Below are 26,642 nucleotides of genomic sequence, written 5' to 3'. Positions count from 1 at the left end.
TCACTCTTTTAAGCCAATACAATTTCAACTTGAAGGATCGGACTGGACAGCACTCTTCTTTTCAGGTATTGCTCGCATCCTTCCTCTGGCGAAGGCCGGCTGCCTATTCAATCAGCTCCACATAATTGGCAGGGAACATCCCGAAGTGTCCGTCTGGACCGTAACCACGCCACCAGCCCTCATCAATCATCTCAATGCTGGTGATAATGTTCTCAGGGTCAAAAGAGATCTCTGTGTCGTCAGCTGAAAGGCGGGAACAATCAGATGCAAGAAACAGATTGTTTAAAATGCATAGGCTCATCTAGCCCCACATTAAAAGGTGGCTATTCGTCCAAACAGCACAATGCAATGACACAGCTGAAAACATAAAAACAGAGCATAAAACTGGAACAATAGAGCATATTATTCCCCTAAAGATGATGTTCAGAGATGGACTTTACACATTTTCGTACAGGTGCTCATCAGCATCTTTTCATCCCTCAGCCCTGCTCTTCCTAATAGCTCCTGATATCAAGAGTAGCTGTAGGGTCCTCACATCAACTCTAAACAACTAGGGTCAGGTCAGGAGAGGCACTCCATACAACATGCAAGTCTCAATCCATTTTTTACTTAAAAGTAAGCATCAGCTTTCTAAACTGGACCTAGACTCCAAGAAAAAGGCACAAACATTCAAAAACAGCTTTTGCACAAAATACTCTGTTCTCCTCACCTACCATAAGCTTAATGGTCAACTAAAATGTTTCTAGCTTTACAATGAACAGTTCAGACAGCAAAGGCACAGAAGGCAGATTCTTTGAGGCTGCCACACAACTGTTTCCCCCGGTTATGATGTATGTGACAGCCACAGCAAGACAGATAAAGCCATCTGCTTTCTGCCAAGGAATCAGTGCATACCCCAGACCCCTTCACAATCCCAGTCTGCCTTTTAAAAAACAAAAATGGTTGTTAGCTTTCACAGTGACAGATAAAAGGTAAAACAAAACGCAGAGTGAGAATGGGAGTAGTAGCTTCAGGGTGGGGGTGAGGAGTCTGAAACTTATGGTCCAAAGTTTCCTGCTAGCCCACTCTAAAGTTATATCCTGACTTTCATCCATTGTGGAACTCAAGGTGATGTATATGGTTGTTCCCAGTGAACCTGCCACCCAGACACTAAGCAGATCCAAAAAGATTTGTGCATTGTGCGTTTTCAGACTGTAACCTGGGTCCATTTATCCTCCCTGCTACTTAACTAGGACAGAGTAGCTAACCGTACATGTCTCAAACACTCATTAGTTCTGTTGACGGTGGCCAGAACAACTCCAATAAATGTGGCTTGTAAAAATCTAATCAGATACTAACAGCATAAATTTACCATGCTTTTGCAATCAACCTGTACAATCTCACTCTCTGGCTTGCAGATCCTAGATCATGATGTTAAATCCTGTATTCTGTTCGCACCGAGGAAAGCAGCAGCTCTTCCCAAAACACAGAAAATAAACCACGAGCAACGTACCAGCTTGATAGTCATACAGCGCTCGAGCACATAAACCTTTTCCTTCCAAGTTAAGGTTCTGCTGGTAGTTATCAGCATAGTCATAATTAGTGTCTTCAGGCTGATCCTAAAGAGATTAACAGAATGAAACACAGTATGTCAAGACAGTACTCATAGCTATTATGTCCACAATTGTGCAAGCTCTTCCTTCACCTACACTAAGGTAAAAACAAATCTGAAACCTTTAAACATCTTGCAGCTAAAATTTAAGAAACTGAAAAACAACACACACAGATACACAGACGTCGTTTTACACTCACTGGAATTACTTATTTAGTTAAGGCAAATACCACAGCCATTATATTGGAAAAGAGAGACATGGGGATGGAAGACCAGTTAATATACAGTAAGGCACTACAATTACAGCTGTAAACAAAGACTTTGTTGATAGGAAACTCCAACAATTTTGTTCTCACTCCACTTCCCATGGGCCTTCGAAACTTGTTTCCTCTGACCTTCCTGTTCATTCAACAGTTACCTCCCACCTTCCTATATTAACCTGAGGAATAAATGGGTGGTGGTGGTTACTAGCTTAAAAAAAAAAAGCTATTGCCTGGTAGTTCAGTCTTTTCTTTTTTTCTTAAACATTGTCTCGAACTCCTCTTAAAGCGGATATGAACTTCCATTGCTTCCTTGCACTGCCAACAGTGCAAGTGGGGAAATGATCAGACAGTTTACATATGGACTACTATGCAGAAAGACTCGAAGACCATGTCAGATAGAAAAATCTAATTAAGATTTGTTACATGAACGCATGAAGCTGCCTTATACTGAATCAGACTCTTGGTCCATCAAAGTCAGTATCATCTACTCTGACCGGCAGCGGATCTCCAGGGTCTCAGGCAGAGGTCTTTCACCTCACCTACTTGCCTAGTCCCTTTAACTGGAGATGCCGGGGATTGAACCTGGGACCTTCTGCATGCCAAGAAGATGCTCTACCACTGAGCCACAGCCCCTCAAACCATCTCTGAGACAGATGGCAAGAAAATAGTTGGGGTCTCAGTGTATGGAAACTGATGCTAATAAATATTGGTGGTGGAAAGTGCCGTCAACTCACAGCTGACTCATGGCGGCCCTGTAGGGTTTTCAAGGCAAGAGACGTTCAGAGACGGTTTGTCGCTATTACACAGCACAGAGTTTCCCTACTGTTTGGTTTATAAGAGTCTGTTTATACCATCAGACACAACCTAAATCCAAGGACCATCTTAAGGCTGTACTACCGATTAAAATGCTCATATTTACAAGCTGAGAAAATTCCTTGAGCACTTTAGGCACATGCTCTTGGCTCACTCTACTAGGATGCTGCATGCTTGTAAGGACTTGTGAACATCTATAATATTGCCTAACAAAACAAAACAAACCTGAAAGACTCTGGGTAACTGCTAACGTATATATGGAATGCAAAATAATCTTACTTAAAACGTTACCAAAATGCTATGCTTCAAACCAAGATTTCCATCAGTTAATGTCTGGATTTTGTTAACATCTTTAGAATCTTGTGACATATTCAGATTAGTGCCCCTGGTTTACCCACATATGCATCACACAGCCAAGGTCAAACATAAGACTAACCTGAGGGGGCTCATCATAGATAACTCGTTCGCTAGGGGGCTCTTCATACACAGTGTCTTGTTCCGCCTCTGGTTGGAAGACCGGAGGGGCCGGTTTGTAATTGTCCTGCCTGATCAAATCACCTGGAAAAAGCAGAACACACATTTGTAATTCTATTTGTCATGTTTATTAATAATTTCCTCCAGCCAGTACTGTGTGCTGGCACTTTGCTGAACCATTCTGATCTTTGTCTAAGGGAACTGAAGGCATCCTATACTATGCCCAAAGGCGGATGGCAAGAAAAAAAAAAGTTGGGGTCTCAGTGTATGGAAACTGGTGCTAATAAATATTGCTAGTGGAAAGTTCTGTCAACTCACAGCTGACTCATGGTGGCCCTGTAGGCTTTTCAAGGCAAGAGACATTTGGAGGTGGTTTGCCATTGCCTCCCTTCACATGGTCTGAGTTCTGAGAGGACTGTGACTGGCCCAAGATCACCCAGCAGGCTTCATGTGGAGGAGTGGGGAATCGAACCCAGTTCAACAGATTAGAGTTTGCCGCTCTTAACCACTAAACCACGATGGCTCTCATTATTCATATTATTGTAAAATATTAGCAGAAACATTCAAATGGGATAGGTGAGTTCTACTAAACAATGGTATGATGGAACCCTAACTTTATGTCTACAAAAGGGTGGACACGCAAGCTGCCCTACAATGAGTCAGATCACTGCGGTAGTAAGGTCAGTATCATCTACTCTGATTGGCAGTGGCTCTTCGGGGTCTTGGGTTGAAGTCTTTCACATCACCTACCACCTGATCCTGTTAACTAGAGAAGTAGGGGGATTGAACCAGCTACCTTCTGCAGGCAAAACAGATGTTCTACCAACTAAGCCTAAACAGATTTGTCCCATTTCTTCTGACATGATTTTATAGGCCTGAGAAGTCTCTTGTCTCTCTGCCAGGCAAGGCTAGATGAGGCATTTCAGCCTATTGTGTGTATGTATTTGCCATAGTTCCACCTCTGCTATCTCTCACAGCTTGTATAGCAAGTTTTTCTGGTTCATTTGTCACACTTTGAGAAGATGATTAAGTACACATCTCAGAAATTCCCATATATTTATGTGCCTATGAGGTGGAAACTGTCTTTTAAATATACCCGAAGCTGTCTTCTGCAGAGTCAAGCCATTAGCCCACCTAGCATAACATCATCTGTTCTGATGGGCTGCCATTGTTCAGAGTTTCACACACAAAAAGGTCCTGAAATATTTTTATTGGAGATTACACATGCTGAACCTGGGACCTTCTGCATGCAAAACATGTGCTCAGACACTGAACCACAACCTCTGTAAAAGGTATTATATAGTACTTAATAGCTACAGGCTCTTATAGAAAAAAATATGGTTCAGTTAAGCACGCAAAGTGTATTTTCAAAGGAATTTTAGTTTGTTTTGCTACTGCAGAGTAGATCTCGGCTCGAAAATAAGGGTGTATAATGGCATGCAGAATCTGACACTGAAACTCTGGATCCATTCTGCAGAAGTAGAGGGGGAAAGTATATGGCCTCTTCTACTGAACTGTGGCCAGAACAAGTCCTATATTGCTGCGTTCAATTCGTCAGACCAGAAGTGTGGTTTTATTCTTTTATTGTTGAAAGCTGCTTCATGAGTTGTTTTAAGTGCAGAGTGCAGGAGAAATAGAAAGTCATCAAGCAGGCGACGGCCTCCAGCATGTCCAGTGAAAATAATGACTGAAAGACGAGAATCACCCACCAAGACTCCATTCATTGGTGGTATCTTCTTTTTGCTCAGAACGTGGTCATAATGACAGTTCAGCTCAGCCACCGGAGGAGTTACACCCATTTTTTGCCCTCGCCTTTTGATTAGGCAAAGCTGCCTTTTACTGGCTTTCCTGTTTGTTTCTCCTCCTTGTCACCCACTAACAGTGCAATTCTGGGCAGAGTTACTCTGCAATCAATGTTATTCTGAAATCAGTTACTCTGAAATCAATGAGCTTAGACTGGAGTGACTCTTCTTAGGACTGCACTGTATGACACAGCCGAATCCCTGCCTTTTCCTGAAACAGCCTATGCATAATCAGATATAATAATACTAATAATACTAATCTCAAATGTAAAAGCAGTCATTTTTCCCCTACATCAAAAGAGACAGATCTCTGAACAGCCTAGGAGACATGTTGTGCACCACATAACAACAAAGAATACGTCACAATACAGAGAAAAATGAAACAGATTTAAAAGACCCCAAGAACCTGTCAACCTCTTCGGACAAGGAACAGCAACATTGACCAGAAATATAACAGGCTAGGAAAAGCCCACACTGTATTATTGTTAAAAAGGTAAAGGTAAAGGTCCCCTGTGCAAGCACCGGGTCATTCCTGACCCATGGGGAGACGTCACATCCCGACGTTTTCTAGGCAGACTTTGTTTGCGGGGTGATTTGCCAGTGCCTTCCCCAGTCATCTTCCCTTTACCCCCAGCAAGCTGGGTACTCATTTCACCGACCTCGGAAGGATGGAAGGCTGAGTCGACCTTGAGCCGGCTACCTGAAACCGACTTCTGTCAGGATCGAACTCAGGTCGTGAGCAGAGCTTTTGACTGCAGTACTGTAGCTTAACACTCTGCGCCACGGGGCTCCTGTTATTGTTACCATATAACAAAATACCAGAATAACTGCTAACGTAACAGCACCCCTCGTTTCTAGAGTTGTGAAAGGGCCAGGAGCTGCAACTGACACTGAAGGTGTGGGAGGAGACGTGTGAAAAGTCTCGGCAATAGCCATTCTGAAAGAATTATCACCACAAATGGGGAGACAGAATGTGATTTAGAAGGGGGGAGGAGGCAGGTGTCAATACCTAAGCATGGCTAACAGGCAAGCCAGCAGGCATAGTCCTAAGTATCCATGAATGAACTTTATGCTGCAGTACCATGAGTTGGAAAGTAAGCAGCTCTGAGTAAAAGTCTTCCCTGGGGAAACTGCAAGATGGGCAGAAGGGGAATTCTTATTGTACTTAAACATTTCACGATGGGCTACAGCAAGAGAAATCTACTAACCCATACAGTGAAAACACAAATATGCAGTAACCGGGAAAAATTACATTAAGTACTTATCAAGTAAAGATCAAAATATTTTGATCATAAACACCCTAAAAAACTATAGACTTAAAGTAGTTCTGGAATTAAGTTTAATTTTGCTGGTTACAGCCTCCTTCAGGACAGAGACGGTTCTTCCTCTATGGCTAAGGCATCAATAAAAGAAGAAGAATTGGTTTTTATATGCCAACTTTCTCTATCTTTTAAGGAGAATCAACCTGGCTTACTATCTCCTTCCCTTTCTCTCCCCACAACAGACACCTTGTGAGATAGGTGAGGCTGAGAGAGTTCGGAGAGAACTGTGACTAGCCCAAGGTCACCCAGTTGGCTTCATGTGGAGGAGCGAGGAAACAAACCCAGTTCACCGGATCAGAGTCTGCCACTCATGTGGAGGAACGGGGAAATCAGTCCACCACTCTTTAACCACTACACCACGCTGGCTCAATGGACCATAGGCTATTCCAAGAACACCTTCAACTATTTGTTTTTTTTAAAGCCCTATGATAATCAAGTAACAGAAAAGGTCTCTTTTAATAGTTTTACCAAGTTCAGGAACAGGAGAGACTGGAGGTGTGTCATGCACAGACGAATGAACAACAGGAGGAGGGTAAACGTCTTGCACAGTGGGACGGACGGGGGACACGGGAGTTTCTGCTTGGCTGTTCTGCTGCAGAAAAGGGCTCCGTAACTTGCCTAGGAGAGGAGGCAAGTCAACAGAAAATACATGAAGGGGTGCAAGAGAGATTATTTTTCTTACTTCCATTCACTCAGCAGGCTTTGGACAAACTAGTAAATTTCAGCCTGGCAACAATTCTACACCCGTCTCCTGTCTACCAGTCCCTAAAGGCTTCTTTCAAAAGATCTCAGAAAGGAGCCAGAATTCTAAGAGTGACAGAGTATTACGTAAGTGATTCTCTGACGGCTCCATGTGAAAACAACATCCTTGATGCTCTGTGGATTCATTTGTCTACCCTTATGGCTCCTTCATTCATTCAAAGCATCTTGAAAAAATTCACAGTGCATTGAGGAAGCTGATGTTTTCCATATAAAGTGGCCTATGGAAAAGCATCGTCCCTTAAAAGTAACAGACCGCCCCCCCAAGCATTTCTGTTCCAGTTTTGGATACCTGGCTGAGAACTGATGGCTGCTGCTTCTGTGGACATGGACCGCTCCCTTTGCTTGAAGATTTCCCGGGGATTCATTGATCTTTGTGCTATCAGTGATGCTGCTTCCTGTGAGGAGAGGAAGAGATGCTGAAACCTGGTAACACGTGGTCATCTGGGGGTGGGGAGAAAAGGAGGAATATCTAGCAATAGCTACCAATGCTGCTACCTGACTTTTGCAGGTAGGGAAAAGTACCAGCTTAGGCTGCCAATACCTAAAGACTTGCATGGATAACCGTTAACCCATTCACTGGGAGGAAATATTACACACACAAGCACATATTAGAAAGGTTCTTGCACAAGCAAAAAACACTACAATAAGGACTTTGTTGATTTAAGCAAATTAGTTAGCTGTGTGAGATGTGCCATTGCTTCTAATTTATGGCAACCCTACGAATTAATGACCTCCAAAACATCCTGTACTCAAAAGCTCTGGTCACGACCTGAGTTCAATCCCGAGGGAAGTCGGTTTCAGGTAGCCGGTCAAGGGTGACTCAGCCTTCTATCCTTCCGAGGTCAGTAATATGAGTACCCAGCTTGATAGGGGTAAAGTGTAGATGACTGGGGAAGACAATGAAAAACCGCCCCATCAACACAGTCTGCCTAGTAAACGTCAGGATGTGACGTCACCCCATGGGCCAGTAATGACCCGGTGTTTGCAGAGGGGACTACCTTTATCATTACATTAAAACATCCTATCGTTGACTACCTTACTCAGTTCTTGCAAACTGAAGGCCATGGCTTCCTTTACTGAGTCAATCCATCTCATGTTGTATCTTCCTCTTTTCTGACCTAGTTAGTTACCCCAGGGCAAAAATAAGCTTTCATGCATCGAAATTAAGGCCCTGCTTCTAGCACCCACCTATCCTGGAATTGCAGAAGTCATAGGAATTGTCTGAGGTAATGCAGTTCATCCTGTTTGCTTTTGGGAAGGCCACATTAATGGGAGATCAAGGCTTGCTGATAGGTATTTTTACCACAGTCTCACATACAGAATATGCAAGGGTCTGCTATGTTGTAAGTACTGAGGATTTAAGGATTAACAAAGAAACAACTTGGATTTTCCTACTCATGATTAAACTTCACCAGAGATCATGCAGAAAGAACAATGTAGTAAAAGATATTTTGTCAAACTGAAGAAAGCCTCCATTAATCTAGAAACACAGGATGTAACTAATTAGAGGGTGGAACGTGCAAAGATCATGAAACCCTTACTCAGAGAATATTTTGCCAAGAGGTTGCTCATGCCCCTCTGAAGACTCATGGCAGCATAGGAAAGAGCGCATAATAAATTATCAGAAGTCCTGCATCCTTTAATGCCAAATAAAGGTGTGATTTGAAGTCCTGCATCCAAGCAGGCAAGTTGTCTTCACAAAAGATGAAGAGGTGCATGCAAGAAGGATCTCAACCAAGATTGCCCCAGAAAATCCAGCCTTAAGTCATGGCAGCTGAAGAGCTGTGCCGGCAGCACACACTAAAGAGAGTTCAGTAGACAAAATTATGAGTCATGTGACTGAAGGGCAGATTTACAAAGTTATTCTGGACCGTTGGACTAGTAGGTACTAAACCAAAGACATGCATTCACAGAAATTATTTGGATAGCCAGAGAATTACAGATTGTAGACAAAGTTGAAATCGTTACACAGATGTTTTGTTATTTAGGATATTTAAGCATGAGCTGTGTTCAGTAGGTGTGCCAGCTCCGGAAGAGGACCAAAGTTTCATTCGCAGAAACTTGGTGAAGGCCAATGTTCAGTATGCAGTGCCAGTAAAATGATCAATGGAAATTTCAGGAAATACAAAGCTAAAGAGTACAACGGAGAATTTTTCTGGCCGTGATATTATGAAAGGACCAGTGCTGTTTACCAGAAAAACTGCAAAACTGAGCAGAGGTCCAAGAAGGAGATTAATACAGAAAAGAAGTAGTGAAAGGTTGTATATTCAGCATATACAATAATGAGTAGTCACAAAAGGACACATTGGAAGCTGCTGTTCTCTGTGTACAGAGGCATTTTAATATTTCAACTTCATAGTTTATAAAAATCACACACCCCTGAATCAATACACAGCCAGAATGTGAAATTCACTGCCTTGGAATGTGGTTAAGATCAAGAATGAGACTGAAAGATAGTCATCTCTACATGATGGACCAGGATATCCAAGCCCATAATAGGTTTTGAGGAAGTGGACAGACTTCCCCACCTTCCAGAGTGACGATCTGTATGGATGGTGCATCATTCCACTGTTTAACTTTATCAGAAACATCCCGTGTTGAAAACGGAGACAACATTGGGTTAGAAGTGTTATAGTTCTTATTCAGACCCAGCATGCATTGAGAAGCCGTGCAAAGATGACCAAATCCACAGATACCGACTTGATTTAATGCTGAGGAATTACAGAGCCATGGCTGTTAGCTCCTGATTGAGGATGAAGCAAAATCGCCAAGAAGCCTGCACCAAGGTACCTGAGCTTTCTCCACAGACTCACTCCTTCGGAAACTCTTCTGCAACCTGTTGTGATCTTCCTCCTGCTCCTTCTGTAACATAAGATGACTTCCCTTACTCCACTCACAGTAAGGCCAAGCAGAAGCAGGTCTCCAGTAAAATGAGAAATTGGGCTTTACTAGGTGAGCACAACCTTTGCTACAGCTCGCCTGCCGCCAGCTATGCAGCCTACCAAAGAGAACAGCCAACACACAATTCTATCACCAAGGCAGTCTCTCCCTATTGCTTTTAAAGGTACAGTGGCGCCTTTCTGAGCCTTGCAGATGACTAACACCATCAGCAGCATTTGTAGATTCACTGGGATAGTAATGGGTTGAGAAGTCGCAGAAATGGACGCCACATCACTCTGGCAGATGACACAACACTCCTCTGTGCAGAAGGCTTTTAAAAATGACGTAGAGGCCAATAGGAAAAGAGTGAATTTCAAACCTTACCCATTGTTGTTTCTCTTTATCCCTTGACTCAGTTTCCTGTTGTTGCTGGAATTTCCTGCAAATTCAAAACAAAACCTTGTGGTTAATGAGAATTTATGCTAACAAAGGCCTCAGTTCTGTTCATTGGCATTATTTGCCTTAAACCAAGGGGCCCCAACGTGGTGCCAGCTGACATCTTTTCTGTCACCAGCCAAGGGGTTTTAGAAAGTAGGTCAGACAGGTTGGGCTCCTGCCCAGCAGGGCTTCTGATCGGCCCCTGGAGATCTGATTGGTTGAGCAAATTAAAATAATGGTGTTTTGGTGGTAGCTACCACTATAGTGTTTGTTTATTATCTCTCTCTCACACTGCTCTTTCCCAGTATATTTTTTTTAATTACTCCTCTTGTCCCCTGCACTTGGGCTTCCTTTGTGTGTGGCTCTGCCTCTCCTGTCAGCTATTTTGTGGCTGTGCCCACCACCTTGTATCAGAGTTCCAAAGGTGCCCACAGGCTCAAAAAGATTGGGACCCCCCTATAGGTCTAAGCCAATCTAGTTTTCTACTAGCAAAAAGGTGAGTTTACACACACCCCTTCTATTTCCTGAACACAACTGCCAAAGCCAAATTTGATGTTTAGGGCAATGCTGAGATCATATAAGCTCCATCAGTTTCTGAGAGGAATGAGGGAATGGAGGTCCTCTTTGGTGAACTATAAACCATTTGTTCATATGAAAGCAGATCCATTCTAAAGGCAGCACAAGATATCTGCATGTCAGTCTGCCTCCCTAGTGCGACTAGGACAACTGAGAAGCAAACAGCCTCAAAAGGTGAAATTCCCTAACCATCAAACCCTACAGCTCAGCTGCTGAAGCTGCCTCCTTCTGAAGGCATTCACTTTAGCTCTTACTTCATATTGTTAGTACTGGCCCACAGCAGATTCATATTTTTAGAGTGCAAATGAGCCAACACGAAGCTGAAGTTAATGTATATTCCAGATGGTTAAGGAATTAGGTACATATAGAGAGACTGTACTACAGTCACATGTGTCAGAGAGATTGTGTGGGCTTCCACATCAATCACTTCCTGTGGATTTGTAACAACTGAATTCACAGAACACACACTTAGGCAAATAAATGAAAAGCTCATTCTGTGTGCTCAGTTTCATAGATCGAATGGACATCTCACACTTTGGGGCTTCTGGGTGGAGGGAAGGGGGCAATGGGTAAGGATGTGTGAGCTCAGAGATACTTAGGGGAAACTAGCCACAAGCCCTGAATACTATACTGTTGACTCAAGATTTTTTGAGGCTGAATTGTCACAGTGAGAAGATAGAAGCTGTGGAAATATTAGAAAATTATAGCATGGAAGAAGATATTCTCAGGCTGTGTTCAGAAGAAGAAAAATCTGTTTTTATACGCCACTTTTTATCTGCCGTAAGAAGTCTTAAAGTGGCTTACGATCACCTTCCCCTCCCCCTCACAACAGGCACCTTGTGAAGTAGGTGGGGCTGAGGGAGTTCTGAGAGAACTGTGACTGGCCCAAGGTCACCCAGCTGGCTTCACGTGGAGGAGTGGAGAATCAAACCCGGTTCTCCAGATTAGAGTCCGCCACTCTTTCACCACTACATCACATGCACATAAATGGCTCTCCTGCAGCAATTATTTCAGACTGTGTCTTATGCACTTATCACAGACATTTTAAGAACAAGAGAACGTAACATAACACTTCCCACCAGTAGGTTTGGCTTTTACAGCAGCAACAGTCACAATTTCCAGAAACACTCCGGTAAGGGAAGTAGACCCATCTACTGCAGCATTCATATACAGTTCATACGGAACAATCATATGCAGTTCAGAGAACTGAGCACTAAAGTTCTCATTTTTACACAGCTCTTTACATAATCGGTTAATCGGAGTTAGTGTTAACAGTGCTTTAAATAAAAACAAAATCTACTCACTTCTGAGCATCAATTTCATTGGCTCGCTCTTTAAATCTACGCTCACGTAAAGATGCTTCCTGCAATTCGCGTTCTCGCCGTTCTTTTTCTAGACGTTGACGCTCTTCTTCAGCTTTTCTTTTCTCCTCTAGCCGGCGATTCTCCTCGTCTTTCTGAAACAGCAAACACAGCAAGTCTGAGAAACAGCTGCTTCTGGAGAAGAAGTACACACAGCGTGCATGACACCACTCAAGTCACATTAAAAAATTCACCCACAGCACAGCGCTATTACATCAAATCAATACAGACAATCTACTGCGTCACCCAGCACAATTCTTCTTGCCATTTTAGCAGACCCTTCAAATAAATCATGTAGGTCAGTACGATGCACCACTCCACATTTCTTTCTAGCCAACCCATCCCTCATAGGAGGAATGTGTCCATACAGCAAGCCATTTAAAACATGACAAAGAAATTAATTGCCTAGCTGAGGAAGCTCAAGTGTTTTTCTAAATTGCAAAGTGCAGTTTCCTACCATCTCCCATGCTTTATCAGAGTAACTCCTAATATTTTATTTGGAGCTAGTAACAAAAAGCAAACACAAATACATTTTTATCCAATTCGCTGAAATTTCCCCACCCTTTCTTGGTTTATACTTCAGTTTCAAAGAACCGCCAAATAATAGATCATATAATGCTCCCAAAATGTGCCCAGATTTGAACTTCAACCAATCTGTAGAGCAGGGATGGGGAACGTCAGGCCCGGGGGCCATATAAGGCCCGTGAAATCATTTGGTCTGGCCCTTCGTTAAATACACAACATACCTCTGCTTTGGCCCAGAAGCTATCTTTGCTGACTCTCTTGATCTCAGACAGGGCATTTGTTTTCTGATAAACAGATCCCTGTTACATAAAAGAGAAACATATAGTTTGAAACAATTTAATCACTATTTTTAAACAAATGCCAGCAACTTGGTAACATAATTCATATCTTGAAGTTACTATACACAGAATAAATTTTCATCAAAGCATTTTTTATTCTCCCCAAACAATGAGGCAATTCCATTTAGGCTACTCCTCAATTTGATAAGAAATTTTATACAAAGAAGTAACATCAGCACATTAAGCCAGTGCATAACTGCAATATGAAAGCCCAGCTGGTGGCGGGGGGAAGGAACAGCCGCAGTGGGGACAGGGGCAAGGAAAATGGCTGCCATGCAGGTGGGATCAGGAAAAAAGTAAACTTTCCCACCCACACGTTAGGCATCCAGGTTTTGCTACAATCTTTCCCAAAACTGCAGCAAAGCCAATTTGGAAAGAGACGAGAAAAGCCAGAGAAAACCTGGGAGGTGCGTGAACGCACCACAATACTGCAGGGAAGCAGGGGGGGGGGGAAACAACAGCATTGAACCCAGGGCAAATAACCCATATGGAAAAGGTCACAGGAAACTGAAGAAACAACACTTTCCCCTACCACTGGGCATTAAAAGACATGGCCACGATGGCCCAGTGGGGGAAAAAATTATAAAAAGGCTCAGCAACATATATCCTAAGACCAGCTAAAAGTTCCAGAGCAAAGGGGAGACCTTCTCAGTTTTCTTATCTGCAACTGTTAGGGATTTGTTTTATAAAAAGAAAACAAAAAACCTTCACGTGCTTAATATGATTAAAGACTTCTGTCTTAGTTCTCCAGAGTTCAGTACTGTTTGTTTACACTTTAGTTTCCTTCAACTGCACCGAATTCCAACATTTCTTCTCCTACAATCACTGTCAACTTCTTTCATGCCACAGCAATTTCATCCAGCAAGCAGAAGAAAAGAACCCCACTCAACTAACACAGCGAGATGCCCAGAGAATAAACTATTGCTCTTAAATGTGGCACCAGACCGCCTTCCACAACATGAACATTCGCAGATGCTGAGATCATCTGGCGAGATGCTACTTTTACATACTATCACTGGTGGAGATTCAACGGAGAGCAAGGTGTGATAGGGACTTTTTAGTGGCAGCACCAAGATGGTGGAATGTCATCCCCCATGAAACACGACTAGCATAGTCTCTGGCAGCCTTTAGGAGCACAGTTAAAAACTTACATCTTTTCCCAAGACTCTGGTTTGATGTAAGCTGACTCCACTAGAGACCTGAAATCTCTGAAAGCTGGTTGCTTTTTATAACTACCCCTGTTGTTTCCTTGACAGCTCATTTCTTATTTGTGGATTTTACTCGTGGGCTTTGTGAGTGAATTTTAACTTGGCATAAGAGGAGCCATTTTTAGGTTTCTCTGGCTGAAAATGAACCTTTGTATCCTGACAAGTTTTTATGCTGGCTTTGCTATTCTAAAAGGACTATCGTCAAAGAAAACAAGGCCTCCGTCTTTGGGGGCTGATAAGATGGTACAGAGTAGAATTTTGAATTACCCTCCCTGAAGCTACAAGAAACTTGGTGAACTTCTCAGCTCAAGCTTTTAATAAAGGATTACTTTAATGGCTCTGTTTTGTTTAGAGTGCATCACTGGGCAATCCTTGTTGGAAACTGCAATAAATTCCTCATCAGTTTGTATATTCGATTTTGATTCCTTGTATATCTTCATCTTTTTAAAGTTATCTCGTGACAGTATTTTAATAAATAAAGCTCAGATGCAGAAGTCTGCTTCTATAGAACGTAACAATACAAAAAGTCCTTTTCCTCTGTCTGGTTTCTACTTACCAAGCTAAGCACATATTACCCAAATCTGATACATTACCTCTGCCATAGCTCAAAGTTCCCAGCATTTAAGTAAACCACCACTTCTCTGAGGGCTACCTAGAAGTCTTCCATATCTTAGCTATATACATTTTTGCCAATATAAATACAGCATTAAGTAGCTCTCTGTGTGGATTCACAGTTAAACTCAATTGAATCTAGGTGAATAAAATGCAAGAGAATAGATTCAGTATGAAAAGCGGAGGAACTGCCTGCAGTGCCTGGGGGCAAGGGATGGGTCCAGCTCTTCTTCCCCAATCTTCTTCCTCACTGTTCCTTGTTACCTGCCCACCCACACACCTGGTGAGTGCAGCACGAGGCAGATGCTCCTCCCTTTTCCAAAATGGCAGCAGACATACTGTCATGAGATCATAGTCTTTCTTGAAAATTTTAATTTTAAAAAATAATTTCTTTTTTTGTATTTTTCTGCATACCTGGGGGGTGTTCCCCCAAGTCTCTAGAGAAATGTCCCCTATCTGTAGCTGATCGCATTCTCTAGGGTTTTTGATCTGCAAAGGGGCCAGGTCCAGAATGAGATACATTTTCTACACGCATTTCCTTAACAGAAGACAAGAAAACCACAGTTACAGGGCATTGCCAAAGACAGCACAACATTCATACTGCTTCCAGCAAAGAGAACTATAAGTCTTTTGCTGACATAACATACTTGTAAATTTTTAGCTGTTATTATATCAGACACACCATTTAGGAAAACCTATAATTAGAATTCCAAATGGCTTTTGAAATGCCATCTTCAAATGTCTTTTCTAAATCTGCTTTCCACACCTTTGCATAGAGAAGCTGCATAGAATTCTTGCAAGTATGAGCCAAATTATATCATACAGATATTATACAGTATGATAAAACATTTAAGTCATGCAAGAGTTTTCTGAGTGGTACTATAACTCCTACATAAGAAGAGTATGAATTGAAGATTATACTGAGGGCTTGTATTCTGTCAAATTTTTCTACACATAATCTCAATATGAGAGATAATCTCAGGGGAGGGACTGTGGCTCAGTTTGTAGACCATCTGCTTGGCATGCAGAAAGTCCCAGGTTCAATCCCTGGCATCTCCAGTTAAAGAGACTAGGCAAGTAGGTGATGTGAAAGACCCTGGAGAGCTGCTGCCACTGCCAGTCTGAGTAGACAATACTGACTTTGATAGTCCAAGGGTCTGACTCAGTCAGTATAAGGCAGCTTCATGTGTTCATGTGACATTAACCCTGCATCTTTAGTTTTTTAAAAAGAAAAACACAGAACTAACTCTATACGTCCAAAGAAAGAAGCAGCCACAATGATTCTTTTTTGAAAACTTCTGCAGAGATAACTTTCACATCTAATTCTGTAGAAGGGCCTATTGCCCATCAATACACCTGTAGAATTTTTCAAGTAGGCCAGGAATTATGCCCTGGGATATGAAAGTTACGTTTTCTTTTTAAACCTCTGAGCCAATGCACTGAGATTTCAAGAATGATCAAAGCAGATCCTTTGTATCATCGCAATGAAAACTCAGGAAGTTCCAAGACAAACAGCCATGTGTGAAGCTGTACACAACATACCCGGCTCAAAAAATGTTTACGCTCAATGCAAGAGATTAATTTTGGCCGAAGTCCCAGGCTCAAGTGCCCAGCGGCCCAGCCATTCATCTGAGTAACTGAGCGAGCAATCATAAACAGGTCTACTCAGAATTAAGTCCCATGATATTCAGTGGGGGAATTACTCCCAGAAAAGTAGGATTTCACTGTCAGCCCCAGATTCTCCAGCCTATATGTCAGAGCTCTTAGCACCAAGAGCCTAGAGGGACTCACCACTGGAGCCTGAGGACCAGCATCCTGAAACTTGCTGCCTTCTTTGTGAAAGTTGTAGTTTGCTCCCGACGCCTTGGCCACTTTCTCCATGATAACATCGGGCTCCACATCCTCGTCAGCCCGAGCATTTATCGTCACGTGAGCGCCCTGTAAAACGATGCAAAGTACAGCTGAAGGTCTGGAAAGTATATCGAGGTGCTAACCATGGAGCGAAGAACTTCCCGTTTATATCCCAATATATTCTATTGCCCCATAATGAGTGGAGGAGGAGGAGGAGGAGGAGGAGCTAGTTTTTATATACCGACTTTCTCTACCACTTAAGGAAGAATCAAACCAGCTTACAATCACCTTCCCTTCCCCACAACAGACACCCTGTGAGGTAGGTACGGCTGAGAGAGCTCTAAGAGAGCTGTGACTAGCCCAAGTTCACCCAGCTGGCTTCCTGTTGAGGAGTGGGGAAACAAATCCAGTTCACCAGATTAGCATCCACCACTCATGTGGAGGAGTAGGGAATCAAACCCATTTCTCCAGATCAGAGTCTATTGCTCCAAACCACTGCTCTTAACCACTGCACCAGGCTGGCTCTCCATGCTGGCTTTTACTCCGTAGTATTGTTGGGGAGCTTACTTTCGCTGCAAAAAGCAGCACCTGGGCATTGCAAGCCAGAGCTGTGAAGGGCAGAAATGCAAAACAAAAGAACAGACATGGTCAAGCAGTGTTTAAAAATTCCAATTTTGGTTTTTTCTCTGCACCAACTACAGAGACAACAGATCAATTTAGAGTGGTCAGCAGTCCACAAATTATAGCCTAGAGAACTATTAAGTCTAAAAATGATGATGTCAGTAGCTCAGAAAAGTCAGGAAAAGGAAATAAGAAATAAAAATAGGACGTTCTTCCCACCAGTATTCATTTTAAATGCTCAGATGTGAAAGGAATAAACGAATAAGAAAATCAGCTAAACAGCACAGAATTTGGAACTCATGGTTACATGTCCTAGTATCAGGTAAATACTACTATATTCATCTCTACTTCCATTCTGGAGACAGGCTGAACTGCTTATATTTTGCTCTTATTCCCAACAAAGACAAGAACTGTGAATTATATACACTTTTTGGATGAGAATATCAGTTTTCATATTTAAAACCCTCTCTGGCTCCCAGTTCAGGAAGTGTCTGAACACTCTAAAAACCAAAGAGAGTCTGAGGAAAGGCTCAATTCCCCATTCTTCCCCCCTCTCCTTCAGCATTCCTTGACAAAATCTTCTGCAAAACGAACCAAGTAGCACATGCAAAATTAAGCAGATTCCACTCATCTGTGCAATATATTCTGAAAGCAGAACTTTGGACTGGGGGGTTAGCAGATACATTCTGGGCACAGACTACAACCAAATGGGGATACAGTAAAGCCTAAACTTGCATGGTGTACTGTTCAAATGTATTTGGAACGTAACATCTCTATGAACCTGCCTTCATGGAGCCTGAATTTAACACTGTGACCCAAGCAAAGTGCCCAGGATACTTGGCAGGAAATAAATTAATACTGAGAGGGTTACTGGAGCCCAAAACTGTAAGGGTGTGATACTACAGACTAAATGAAGGACTTAAATTTCATTGCAAGCAAGAGCTTCCAATTACTCAAAAATAACTCCCTCTCTCTAGGTTGTTGTATACTTTGGTATCTGGTGCTTGTTCAATGGCCTTTGACGGGCGGGTGGCCAATCCAAACCACTGGAATGTGAGTCACACCTCATCTGCCTTGGTGGGGTCTGAAGGAAACCATTTTGTGGTTTGAATCTGGCCACTGCGAGAAAACTCCGCAGCTTTCTGGCAAGCAGAGAGATGCAAGAATGTATTGCTGCTGTGAAGGGGTGGAGGAGAAATCTGATGCTGTTTCAAGATTAGTATAGCCTGTTAGGGTCTCTGTGTGCTTGCTCCCCACTACTCAACTTCTAAACAGGTATTATAGGAGCACCGTGTGCTTCCAAAGCTCTCTCATCTCAAGGAAACTGACCCTGTAAGCAGCTGCTCCAGAAACATCGCACTCAGGGAAATGGGGGAAAACAGAGCATTATTTCTGAGCTTCTGGTAGGATTTGCCTTTTGCACAAAGACCACAGAGCTGTTTATGTGGGAGAGCATTCAGCTGAAAGGAAAGGGGATTACAGAGAATAAAATGAAGATTAAATACCTTTAAGAAGTTCACTACAGTGCTGACATGGTTGGCACAGGCTCCCTTTCTCACATCGTTAACACCTTCACCAATCTATCAAAAGAAAGCAGTAGAAATTTGATGTTTGACCCGTTTAATGAATACGATACTGTTTATGCATGGAGCGGTCAACTTGCACAAGGAGGACAAAATATAAGGAAAAGGAAGCTCACATAATAGACAAAGTAGGTAGCTGTGTTAGTTCAAAGAACCCACCCCCCCCACAAAAAAACAAAAGCCATGTAATACCTTTTATTAAGATCAATCAAAATAAGACAACACTGTGCAAGCTTTTGAGTTCTCCAGAACTCTTCATTAGGCTGGATGTTTTTTTTAAAAAGGGGGGGTGTCCTCAGTTACTAAAAGCAAAGATCAAAAGGAGATAAATACCTAACTGTATTTTGCCTTCATTCACCTGCCAGGCTGTTTACATTAACTTTACTGCTAACCATTTATTATTGCAATGTCCATCTCCTACACCAGAAACAATGTTATAAAGAGAATGCACAGAACACCAGATCAGGTAAGCAATGCCCCCCCCCCCATTTTGGTTTTTGATATGTAATCTCGCCCCCTCCAGCTTCTATCTGCCATGGAAGGGGTCCTCATCGGGATGGCATTAAAACCAGACACCCCTCCAGTGCACCAGAATTCTGCTCCAGCAAAGAGCCCTCCCTCCTCCAGCTTCCAGTTGCCTCTATGAGGCCACCAGGAAGTGGGCAGCAAGGAACCAGGAATCCCTTCACTCTGCCTGAATCCAGCTAAGCTGAGAATCCCCTCTCAGAACATTTATACTGAACTTTAGTCGTAAGTTTTGTTACAGTTTGATTCCCTTGAGTTGCTTTTGGAGCTAATTTCTGGCTGAAAAGCAAAATTTGTAATCATTTAATAATACAGTAAAATGAGTAAATGAACTAAAAAAGCATAAGGAACCTCTGCAAACCTTTTATGTTTGCTTGTGTGGTTTTTCTCGCAGAAGCCTTGGGGGACTGCCATTAAGGCAATCTATTGCCCTTCAACCTTTTTACCCTCTTTCTAGCACCTAGTTCTCTTTCTGGTATGTTTATGCTTAAATATTACCATGTGTTTACTTTTTCACTCAGCATTTCCTTGACAGTTATGATGTGCATCAAGAAGAGCTAAAGATTGCTTGGCTGCTGGATCACTCTTGAATCTTTTGTGAGTCACATTAAGACTAAAAAAATTAACACTGATCTGATAAAGTCTACTGCTTAATTGGAAGCATAAAGCATATTTGTATTTTTAGTTCTTTAAATATTTAGGAATATTATCTGAATGAATTAAAATACTTGACCAGCATCCCAATCTTAGTAAAGAAACACAAGATGTGTAAAAACTTATACTCAATGAGGAATGCCCCCTCATCATAAGTAGATAGGGTTGCAGCCCCAAAATTTCTGGCTTTTTCCATCTGGAGTCAGTCATTGGGAGGGGCTGAGGCTAAATGGAAAGCTTTGCATAGGGGTCCCAGGTTCATTCCCCAGCATCTCCAGTTGAAAGGACCAGGCAATAGGTGATGTGAAAGGCCTCTGCCTGAGATCCTGGAGAGCCGATGCCAGTCTGAATAGACAATACTGACCTTCATGAACCAACGGTCTGATTCAGTATAACGCAGCTTCATGTGTGTTCACTGTGATCAGAACAGGGATTCTGGGTCGAAGGAGGGATCTACACCTCTTGACTTTTCAAACACTGTCAGTAATGATTTCATACTTAATTCTTTCATTACAAAAAAAGGAGTACTGCATCTTTTTTATTAAGAAAGATATGACCCTTAAACTGCAGAAATGAATGGAATTACATTCCACATACCCAATTGACAAGTACATATTTGGGCAAACCGGAGTTGGGGTCTTTCACCCTGCAGAAAGCATACATCACTTTCCCACTGTTGAGTTCTTCCACCATCTCCTCCAGACCACCATCTATATTTAATCATTATTTGACAAAAAAGAAAGAAAAGTAAAGTGAAAGTAACCCAACTCAGTCAACCAAAACCAGTAATGCAAGTTCAGAATACTAGATGAACACACTGTACTATCACCAAGTGTAATTTCTATTTGTCTGAAATGTTTACCAATATGGGAGATGAAATCCAAAGAATTTTTTAGTTCAATTCAAGGGGCTTGTTCCCCTCACCCACCATGAAGATCTGCTTCCCACCCACCCTCCATGCTGCTCAAACTGTTTTGGAAAGCCCATTCCAGTTCGTGTCCAAAGCAGTTGATGTGCCAAATAGGGAGCTACAGTTCAAGACAAAGGTCTTTGGGCCATAGAACTAGCTTGACAGTTATTTGGACCATCATTTATATAACTCTACCAATACTGCTGATCTTCCACAACATACAGAAGGACATGGAAAATTCCACATTCAAATTCCTGTTCAACTTGTGAAGCCTTTTAGATGGCATTAGATTAAAAAAAAACAACCTTTCAGCCTAACCTCTTGCTCTCACAAGGGAGCTAGGAATTTTATAATGCATTATACTCTGAAAAGTGCAATTGAAACAATAAAAAGAGCTTCAGTAACCATTACAATCCACTGGGAATTTATATTGGAAAATCCAGCTATTATTGTCTATGCAACCCAAACAGCAATTACCAAAGGAACATTTTATAGGCACTATTGATTAACAGAACCAATGACCAAGGTCAAACTATTATTCTAGAACTATTACAGCACCATTGCTTAAGTAGTCACAAAGTCCAGCTACTCTTGCAGTTGTCAGAGTTGCTGCTGAAGTTGCTCAGAGAACACAAAGCTGAGTAGTATGACATAACAGTTACAGCCCCTTGGTTGATTTGACAAAGAATAAAACCCAGCAAATATTTTGAAGTGCAAGCTTCAGGAGGTACAGGCACTCAAATTCCAGTTGGAAGCAGTGGGCAGTTCCTCGTCTTTTTTCTAGATCATTCTTTACCACCCTGCCCCCACCCATAAAAAACAGGCTCTCGCGCACTCCGATTCCCAACACTACCCTTGGCACGCACTCTGATTCCCAACACTACCCTTGGCCCGTACTATTTGCCACAGTTCCTACCATTTCACTTATTGCGGCCAAAAAAACAAGTGCTACAGCAACAAAAGGCACCCTCTGCACAATTAAGACATTAAAGCATCATTGGCTGATTTCCATAATTTGTGCATTTAAGTTTTCACAGAAGAACCTGAGGGCGTACGCCTTGGCAGAAAATGGTATCCTTGATAGAAAAAGGTGGTACATCCCGACAAGCTCACTTGCGGTCTGGATCTACGCATGTTTTTTCAGAAGGAAGCCCCAACAGGTTCAATGGGATGCGACTTCCTGTTAAGTAAGCTTAGGACTGCAGCCTTAAGAAAGGATATCTTTGCTTAGAATTTGGTGTAACAGCTTCAAAAGGAAATTCAGTTTACCCACAAAGTGGTTCTTCCCCTTCCCTCCCCTCCAACGAAACAAGCTGATTTTCACTCAGTAAACCTTTTGTTCTCACAATAGAAGACTTCCTTCAAGCTATTTTAACAGTCAATAATTTTAGTTCGTCTCAATAGGAACCAGCCATCCGCAAACACGCAAAATGCGAACAGAAAATAATTTTGGTACAAGCCACAGCTGAACTTTCATTTCTCCTCATGTGTAATCTTCCTCAAACTAAGGTTAGGGAACTGCTCAGCACTATTAGCTACTTCCCATTTCTACAAGTTTAAAAAAATCACACCTATATTACCAATATTCTTGAACTGAGGTTCTCTTTTCTACAGATCCCCACACCGGGATTTCCAGCTAAAGTAGCCCAATTCCCTTAACAATTGTATATAAATCTTGTTGATGCAGCATTATGATAGACAAAGCCGCCCCAGTGAAGAAGCTGTACCTGCCAGAGGTTTTCTGCACACCTGATAAAGGCATCAGAGTCCAGTCCCCAGTGAGAATGGACTTGGTAACATCAAAGGATGCTAACTTTAAACTAAGAATATTATGAATTGGTTTAGACATCACACCAAATCATGATTTGCACTTCATCATAGGTTAAAATATATGATTTAAAGCCATGGTTTGAGTTTCCAAATTTAAAGGCAAACTATGGTATGTTTTAGTTCCATTTGTCAGCTTTCATCTGCTCAGGACTCCTGCCCGCCATAGCACAGGGACCTCCTGAGGTGGAGCAATACCCATAACTTTAATTTGTCGGGTCAAACATCACGCCAAGCACTAGATAGCATAAACTATGATTTCTGTTTCTGGTTTACAAGGTTGAAAACAATGGTTGGTCAATACTGATTGCATCACTAACCAGAGTTACACTTCCTCGACTCTGGTTAGATGTGAGATCTGAAAGAAGGCACTGCGCATAAACGTTCTGGAGGAGGAAGTTTAATGTGAAGTTTTTGGCCTTCAAAGATGTACTTTTACTAACAAATGCAACAATGGTGGTGATAGCAACGTTACAAAATAAATGCCCTATGTGGGGTGAACAGCAGCTGCCACCACCACTAGGAAGCCAGATGCTCTGGCTCATGTGGGAAGCAACTGCCGGCGCATAGGAGATGGCTTTTGGTCCTTCCACCTCTCTTTTTTGGGGGAAGGGGGGCTTTCCAAGGCCATTTTTGCTTCCCAGTCTGCTAATAGTTCATTTTTTCTTTCACCTTTTCTGTATACCTTAAAAACACACAAAGGGTTTGTTTTAGGTTTAAAAGTAACTGAACTCTTACGCTCCACATGATCTAAGAAAAACGCTCAGTGCATACTGTACTGCTTCTTTTCCACTGTCAAACAGAAGATGTATTTCCACATTACTTCCCACGCTCCATTTCCAAGGGCTGGGTCCGGGGTGTTTCCCAGGATCTACCTGGTGCCTAAACAAGCAGCAACAGGCATAAAACTACAGGACTACTATTTCTTGGTGTATGCAGAAGAGATACAGGCTACTGGAACACTGTCAGATAGATGCCTCAAGTGGATCATGTAGCAAATTGTACATACATAATCAGAAACTGGCAGCAAGTTAGGTGGGTAGCACCCGAGCTGCGGCTTAACAAGTAACACAATCCTCTTGAGGCTAACTCTCAGTTATCTAAAAAAGATGTTAAAGTCACACATACCGAGATAAACTTCCCAAACATACTCACCTCCAGTGCCAGCCACTCTCAGGTCATTGCTGTTACCTTCATAGGTAAATAGAGCCCTGAAGAGGATGAAGCAAGCATCAAGATAAATCACAGTGACTACTTAACTCACACAATTATAAATTATTATTACATAAACAGGTTTAACATCTTCATATTACCCCAGCTCAATCATTATCTGTGGACATCTTCAGGGCAAACCCAGTCATTCATTTCTATTCCACACCCATACGTCTCTCACTATTTTCCCTTCGGTTATATCACATATTTGCCTATCAATGGGTCAATTCACTATGAACTGTCGTACATAGGGTACAAAACTTTCATTACAGGTTCACAACCACATGCTAACGTGCATCCTCTCTTACTCCATTCCAAGTTCCTCTTTACACAGGTTCATCTCCATATCTACTTGGCTTGTTAGTTCCCAGAAACACATGGCAAATATCCAGACCCTATGATCCTGGGGAAGGGTGGGAAGAATCGCTTTGATTTTCCTTGTTTGCGAAAAGCTCTCACACAGAAAGATACTGCATGCTTATCTGCACACCCCACAGCAGTTTCGTTTGAGTTTAAACAGCACTCACCAAGCTGCTGTGACTTGAAACCCTTCCTGAATCTCCGTTGCAGTATGATCTATAATATGCATAGGGCAATTGCCTTTAACAACCAAACCGGTGTTGCCAGAAGCATCACACAGGCCTAGGAAGAGACTAATACAACCCATGCATCTATCATCGAAACCCCGGGTATCTCTGCAACAACCATGAGGCACAGTGGCTAGATTGGTACATTTGGAATGGACAGGCCCTGACCAGCCATGAAGTTCACTGACCTCAGCCTAGCCACGTTCTATCAAATGTTCATCCCACCCTTCCTCCATGGTGCTCAGGGCAATACATATATATTTAAATGTTTTGCCCCACCTTTCCTCTTGGCTAAAGGCAGCTTACAGTAATAACATTACAAGTTGAAACTGACATAAAACAACAAAGACGAAAATACCTCCTTCCCCATTAAAAGATGCCTGCTGTTCGTCAACCACCAACTTCTTTTCCTCTCCTTCCCCCCATTTTATGATCACAATAACCCTGTCAGGTAGGTTAGGCGACAGTGACTCTCCCAAGGTCAGACCGCGAGCTTCATAGCCCAGCTTATTGATTGGGTAAGCCTCCATCCTACCTTTTCTGCAAAGAGATCAGGGCAGCATACGTAGCTCTCCCTTTCTCCATTTTAGCTTCACAACCACCTAGTTAGGTAGAACGGAGACCATACAACTGACCCAAGGTCACTCAGAAAACTCTAAGGCAGAGTGAGGATTTAAGCCCAGATCTCCCAGATCCCATTCCAATACCATAGTATACTGGTGTAGTGGGGATTTGAAGGAGGATCTGTGCAGTCCTAGCCCAACACTAGCTTCTTGCCACACACTCCCTACCTCACAGGGCTGCTTTGAAGAGGCCATATAACACCATTCTTGGTTCCTTGGGGGAAGGGCAGTCAACAAAAGTTGGGGGGGGGAGGTTTATAACGTAGGGCTCCCCTACAACCTCATCTTATTTCACAGCTCCCTCCTTCCCATAGGACACCCCACGATGACCATCACCAGCCATCTCAGACCCACACCTTTCTCACACCCGCAGCCATTCCAGGCAGAATTGGAGCTAAACAAACCGCAGCTCTCCCCTACCACACCCACAACCCCAGTAGTAGAAAAGGGCAAGAGTCCAGTAGCACCTTAAAGACTAACAAAAATATTTTCTGGCAGGGTATGCGCTTTGTTAGTCTTTAAGGTGCTACTGGACTCTTGCTTCCATTATTCAAGGAAGGTTTTGCATTGGATTTGTCACTCTCTAGATGCACATTTTCCCCATCTGAATTCTCAAAACTCTGCATGGCGGCTTATTGTTGAGTTTTGAGAATATGGATGGGAGAAAAGTGCATCTAAAGAGTGGCAAATCCAAGGCAAAACCTTCCATGAATAAATGCTCTTTTCTCCTCCTGCAGACAGACTAACACGGCTACCCACTGTGAATTATCCACAACCCCAGGTTCAGCTTCAAGACAGCGCGGCGCTGCTTCCTCCTCCCTTGGCGTCCCGTGGCCAGGAGTGACTCAGGCCGTTTACGCACGGGGGTTTGTGCCTTGGGTTCGCCCCTCTCGAGATGCCCATTCCCCACCCCCCATCCGACTGCTCCAAACTCAACAATAAGCCCCCCCGTGCAGAGTTTGGAGAATCCGGCTGGGGAAGACGCGCAGGCAAAGAGCGGCAGATCCAAGGCAAAACCTCCCGTGCGCAAACGGCCTCCGCCCCACTCCTCGGTGGATGCCTTCTCATGCGCCTCCACCCCACCCGATCAGGATGAAACCGGCGCCGGTCCCCGGGACAAGGAAGCGAAGGGGGCGAGCGGGCAGGCAGGCAGGCCAGGCCGGCGGAGAGGCTCCCCCTCACCAGTCAGTGGGGCTCGTCGAGGCGACGACCAGCCCGTAGGCCTCCTGCAGCGCCGGCCCGTTTTTGCTCAGGTTCAGCGCCATGGAGGAGCTGCTGCTGCGA

General features: G+C 42.9%; 1 protein-coding gene across 4 annotated transcripts; it reads right to left on the bottom strand.

The window, feature by feature from the left end:
• DBNL (drebrin like) lies at positions 1–26,642 on the bottom strand. 4 transcript variants are annotated; one of them, XM_056860065.1, is made up of 14 exons: positions 26,541–26,642; positions 24,092–24,147; positions 20,797–20,909; positions 18,943–19,017; positions 16,757–16,903; positions 13,029–13,106; positions 12,226–12,377; positions 10,292–10,346; positions 9,818–9,889; positions 7,317–7,422; positions 6,734–6,883; positions 3,104–3,225; positions 1,493–1,598; positions 1–243 (listed from the first exon to the last, which is right to left on the bottom strand). In XM_056860065.1, the coding sequence occupies exons 1-14, from the start codon at positions 26,621–26,623 to the stop codon at positions 104–106; spliced, it is 1,455 nt and encodes a 484-aa protein (XP_056716043.1). In that variant the 5' UTR covers positions 26,624–26,642; the 3' UTR covers positions 1–103. The 4 variants fall into 4 exon arrangements, with proteins under 4 accessions (XP_056716043.1, XP_056716045.1, XP_056716044.1 ...); XM_056860067.1 differs by lacking the exon at positions 6,734–6,883 and having other exon boundaries at positions 26,541–26,631; XM_056860066.1 differs by lacking the exon at positions 9,818–9,889 and having other exon boundaries at positions 26,541–26,631.

The sequence above is a fragment of the Euleptes europaea genome, chromosome 14 (assembly GCF_029931775.1).
Source record: "Euleptes europaea isolate rEulEur1 chromosome 14, rEulEur1.hap1, whole genome shotgun sequence".
In the NCBI taxonomy this organism is placed as follows: Eukaryota; Metazoa; Chordata; class Lepidosauria; order Squamata; family Sphaerodactylidae; genus Euleptes; species Euleptes europaea.
This window is presented reverse-complemented; position numbering and strand designations above follow the sequence as displayed.

Excerpts from the sequence above, each read along its gene's own strand:
- DBNL (XM_056860065.1), bottom strand. The coding sequence starts at position 26,623 with ATGGCGCTGAACCTGAGCAAAAACGGGCCGGCGCTGCAGGAGGCCTAC. Across the intron at positions 13,107-16,756 it reads CTGGTCCTCAGGCTCCAGTG|GGATCTGTTTATCAGAAAAC; the intron begins GTGAGTCCCTCT and ends TTTATGTAACAG. Across the intron at positions 244-1,492 it reads GCTGTATGACTATCAAGCTG|CTGACGACACAGAGATCTCT; the intron begins GTACGTTGCTCG and ends CCCGCCTTTCAG.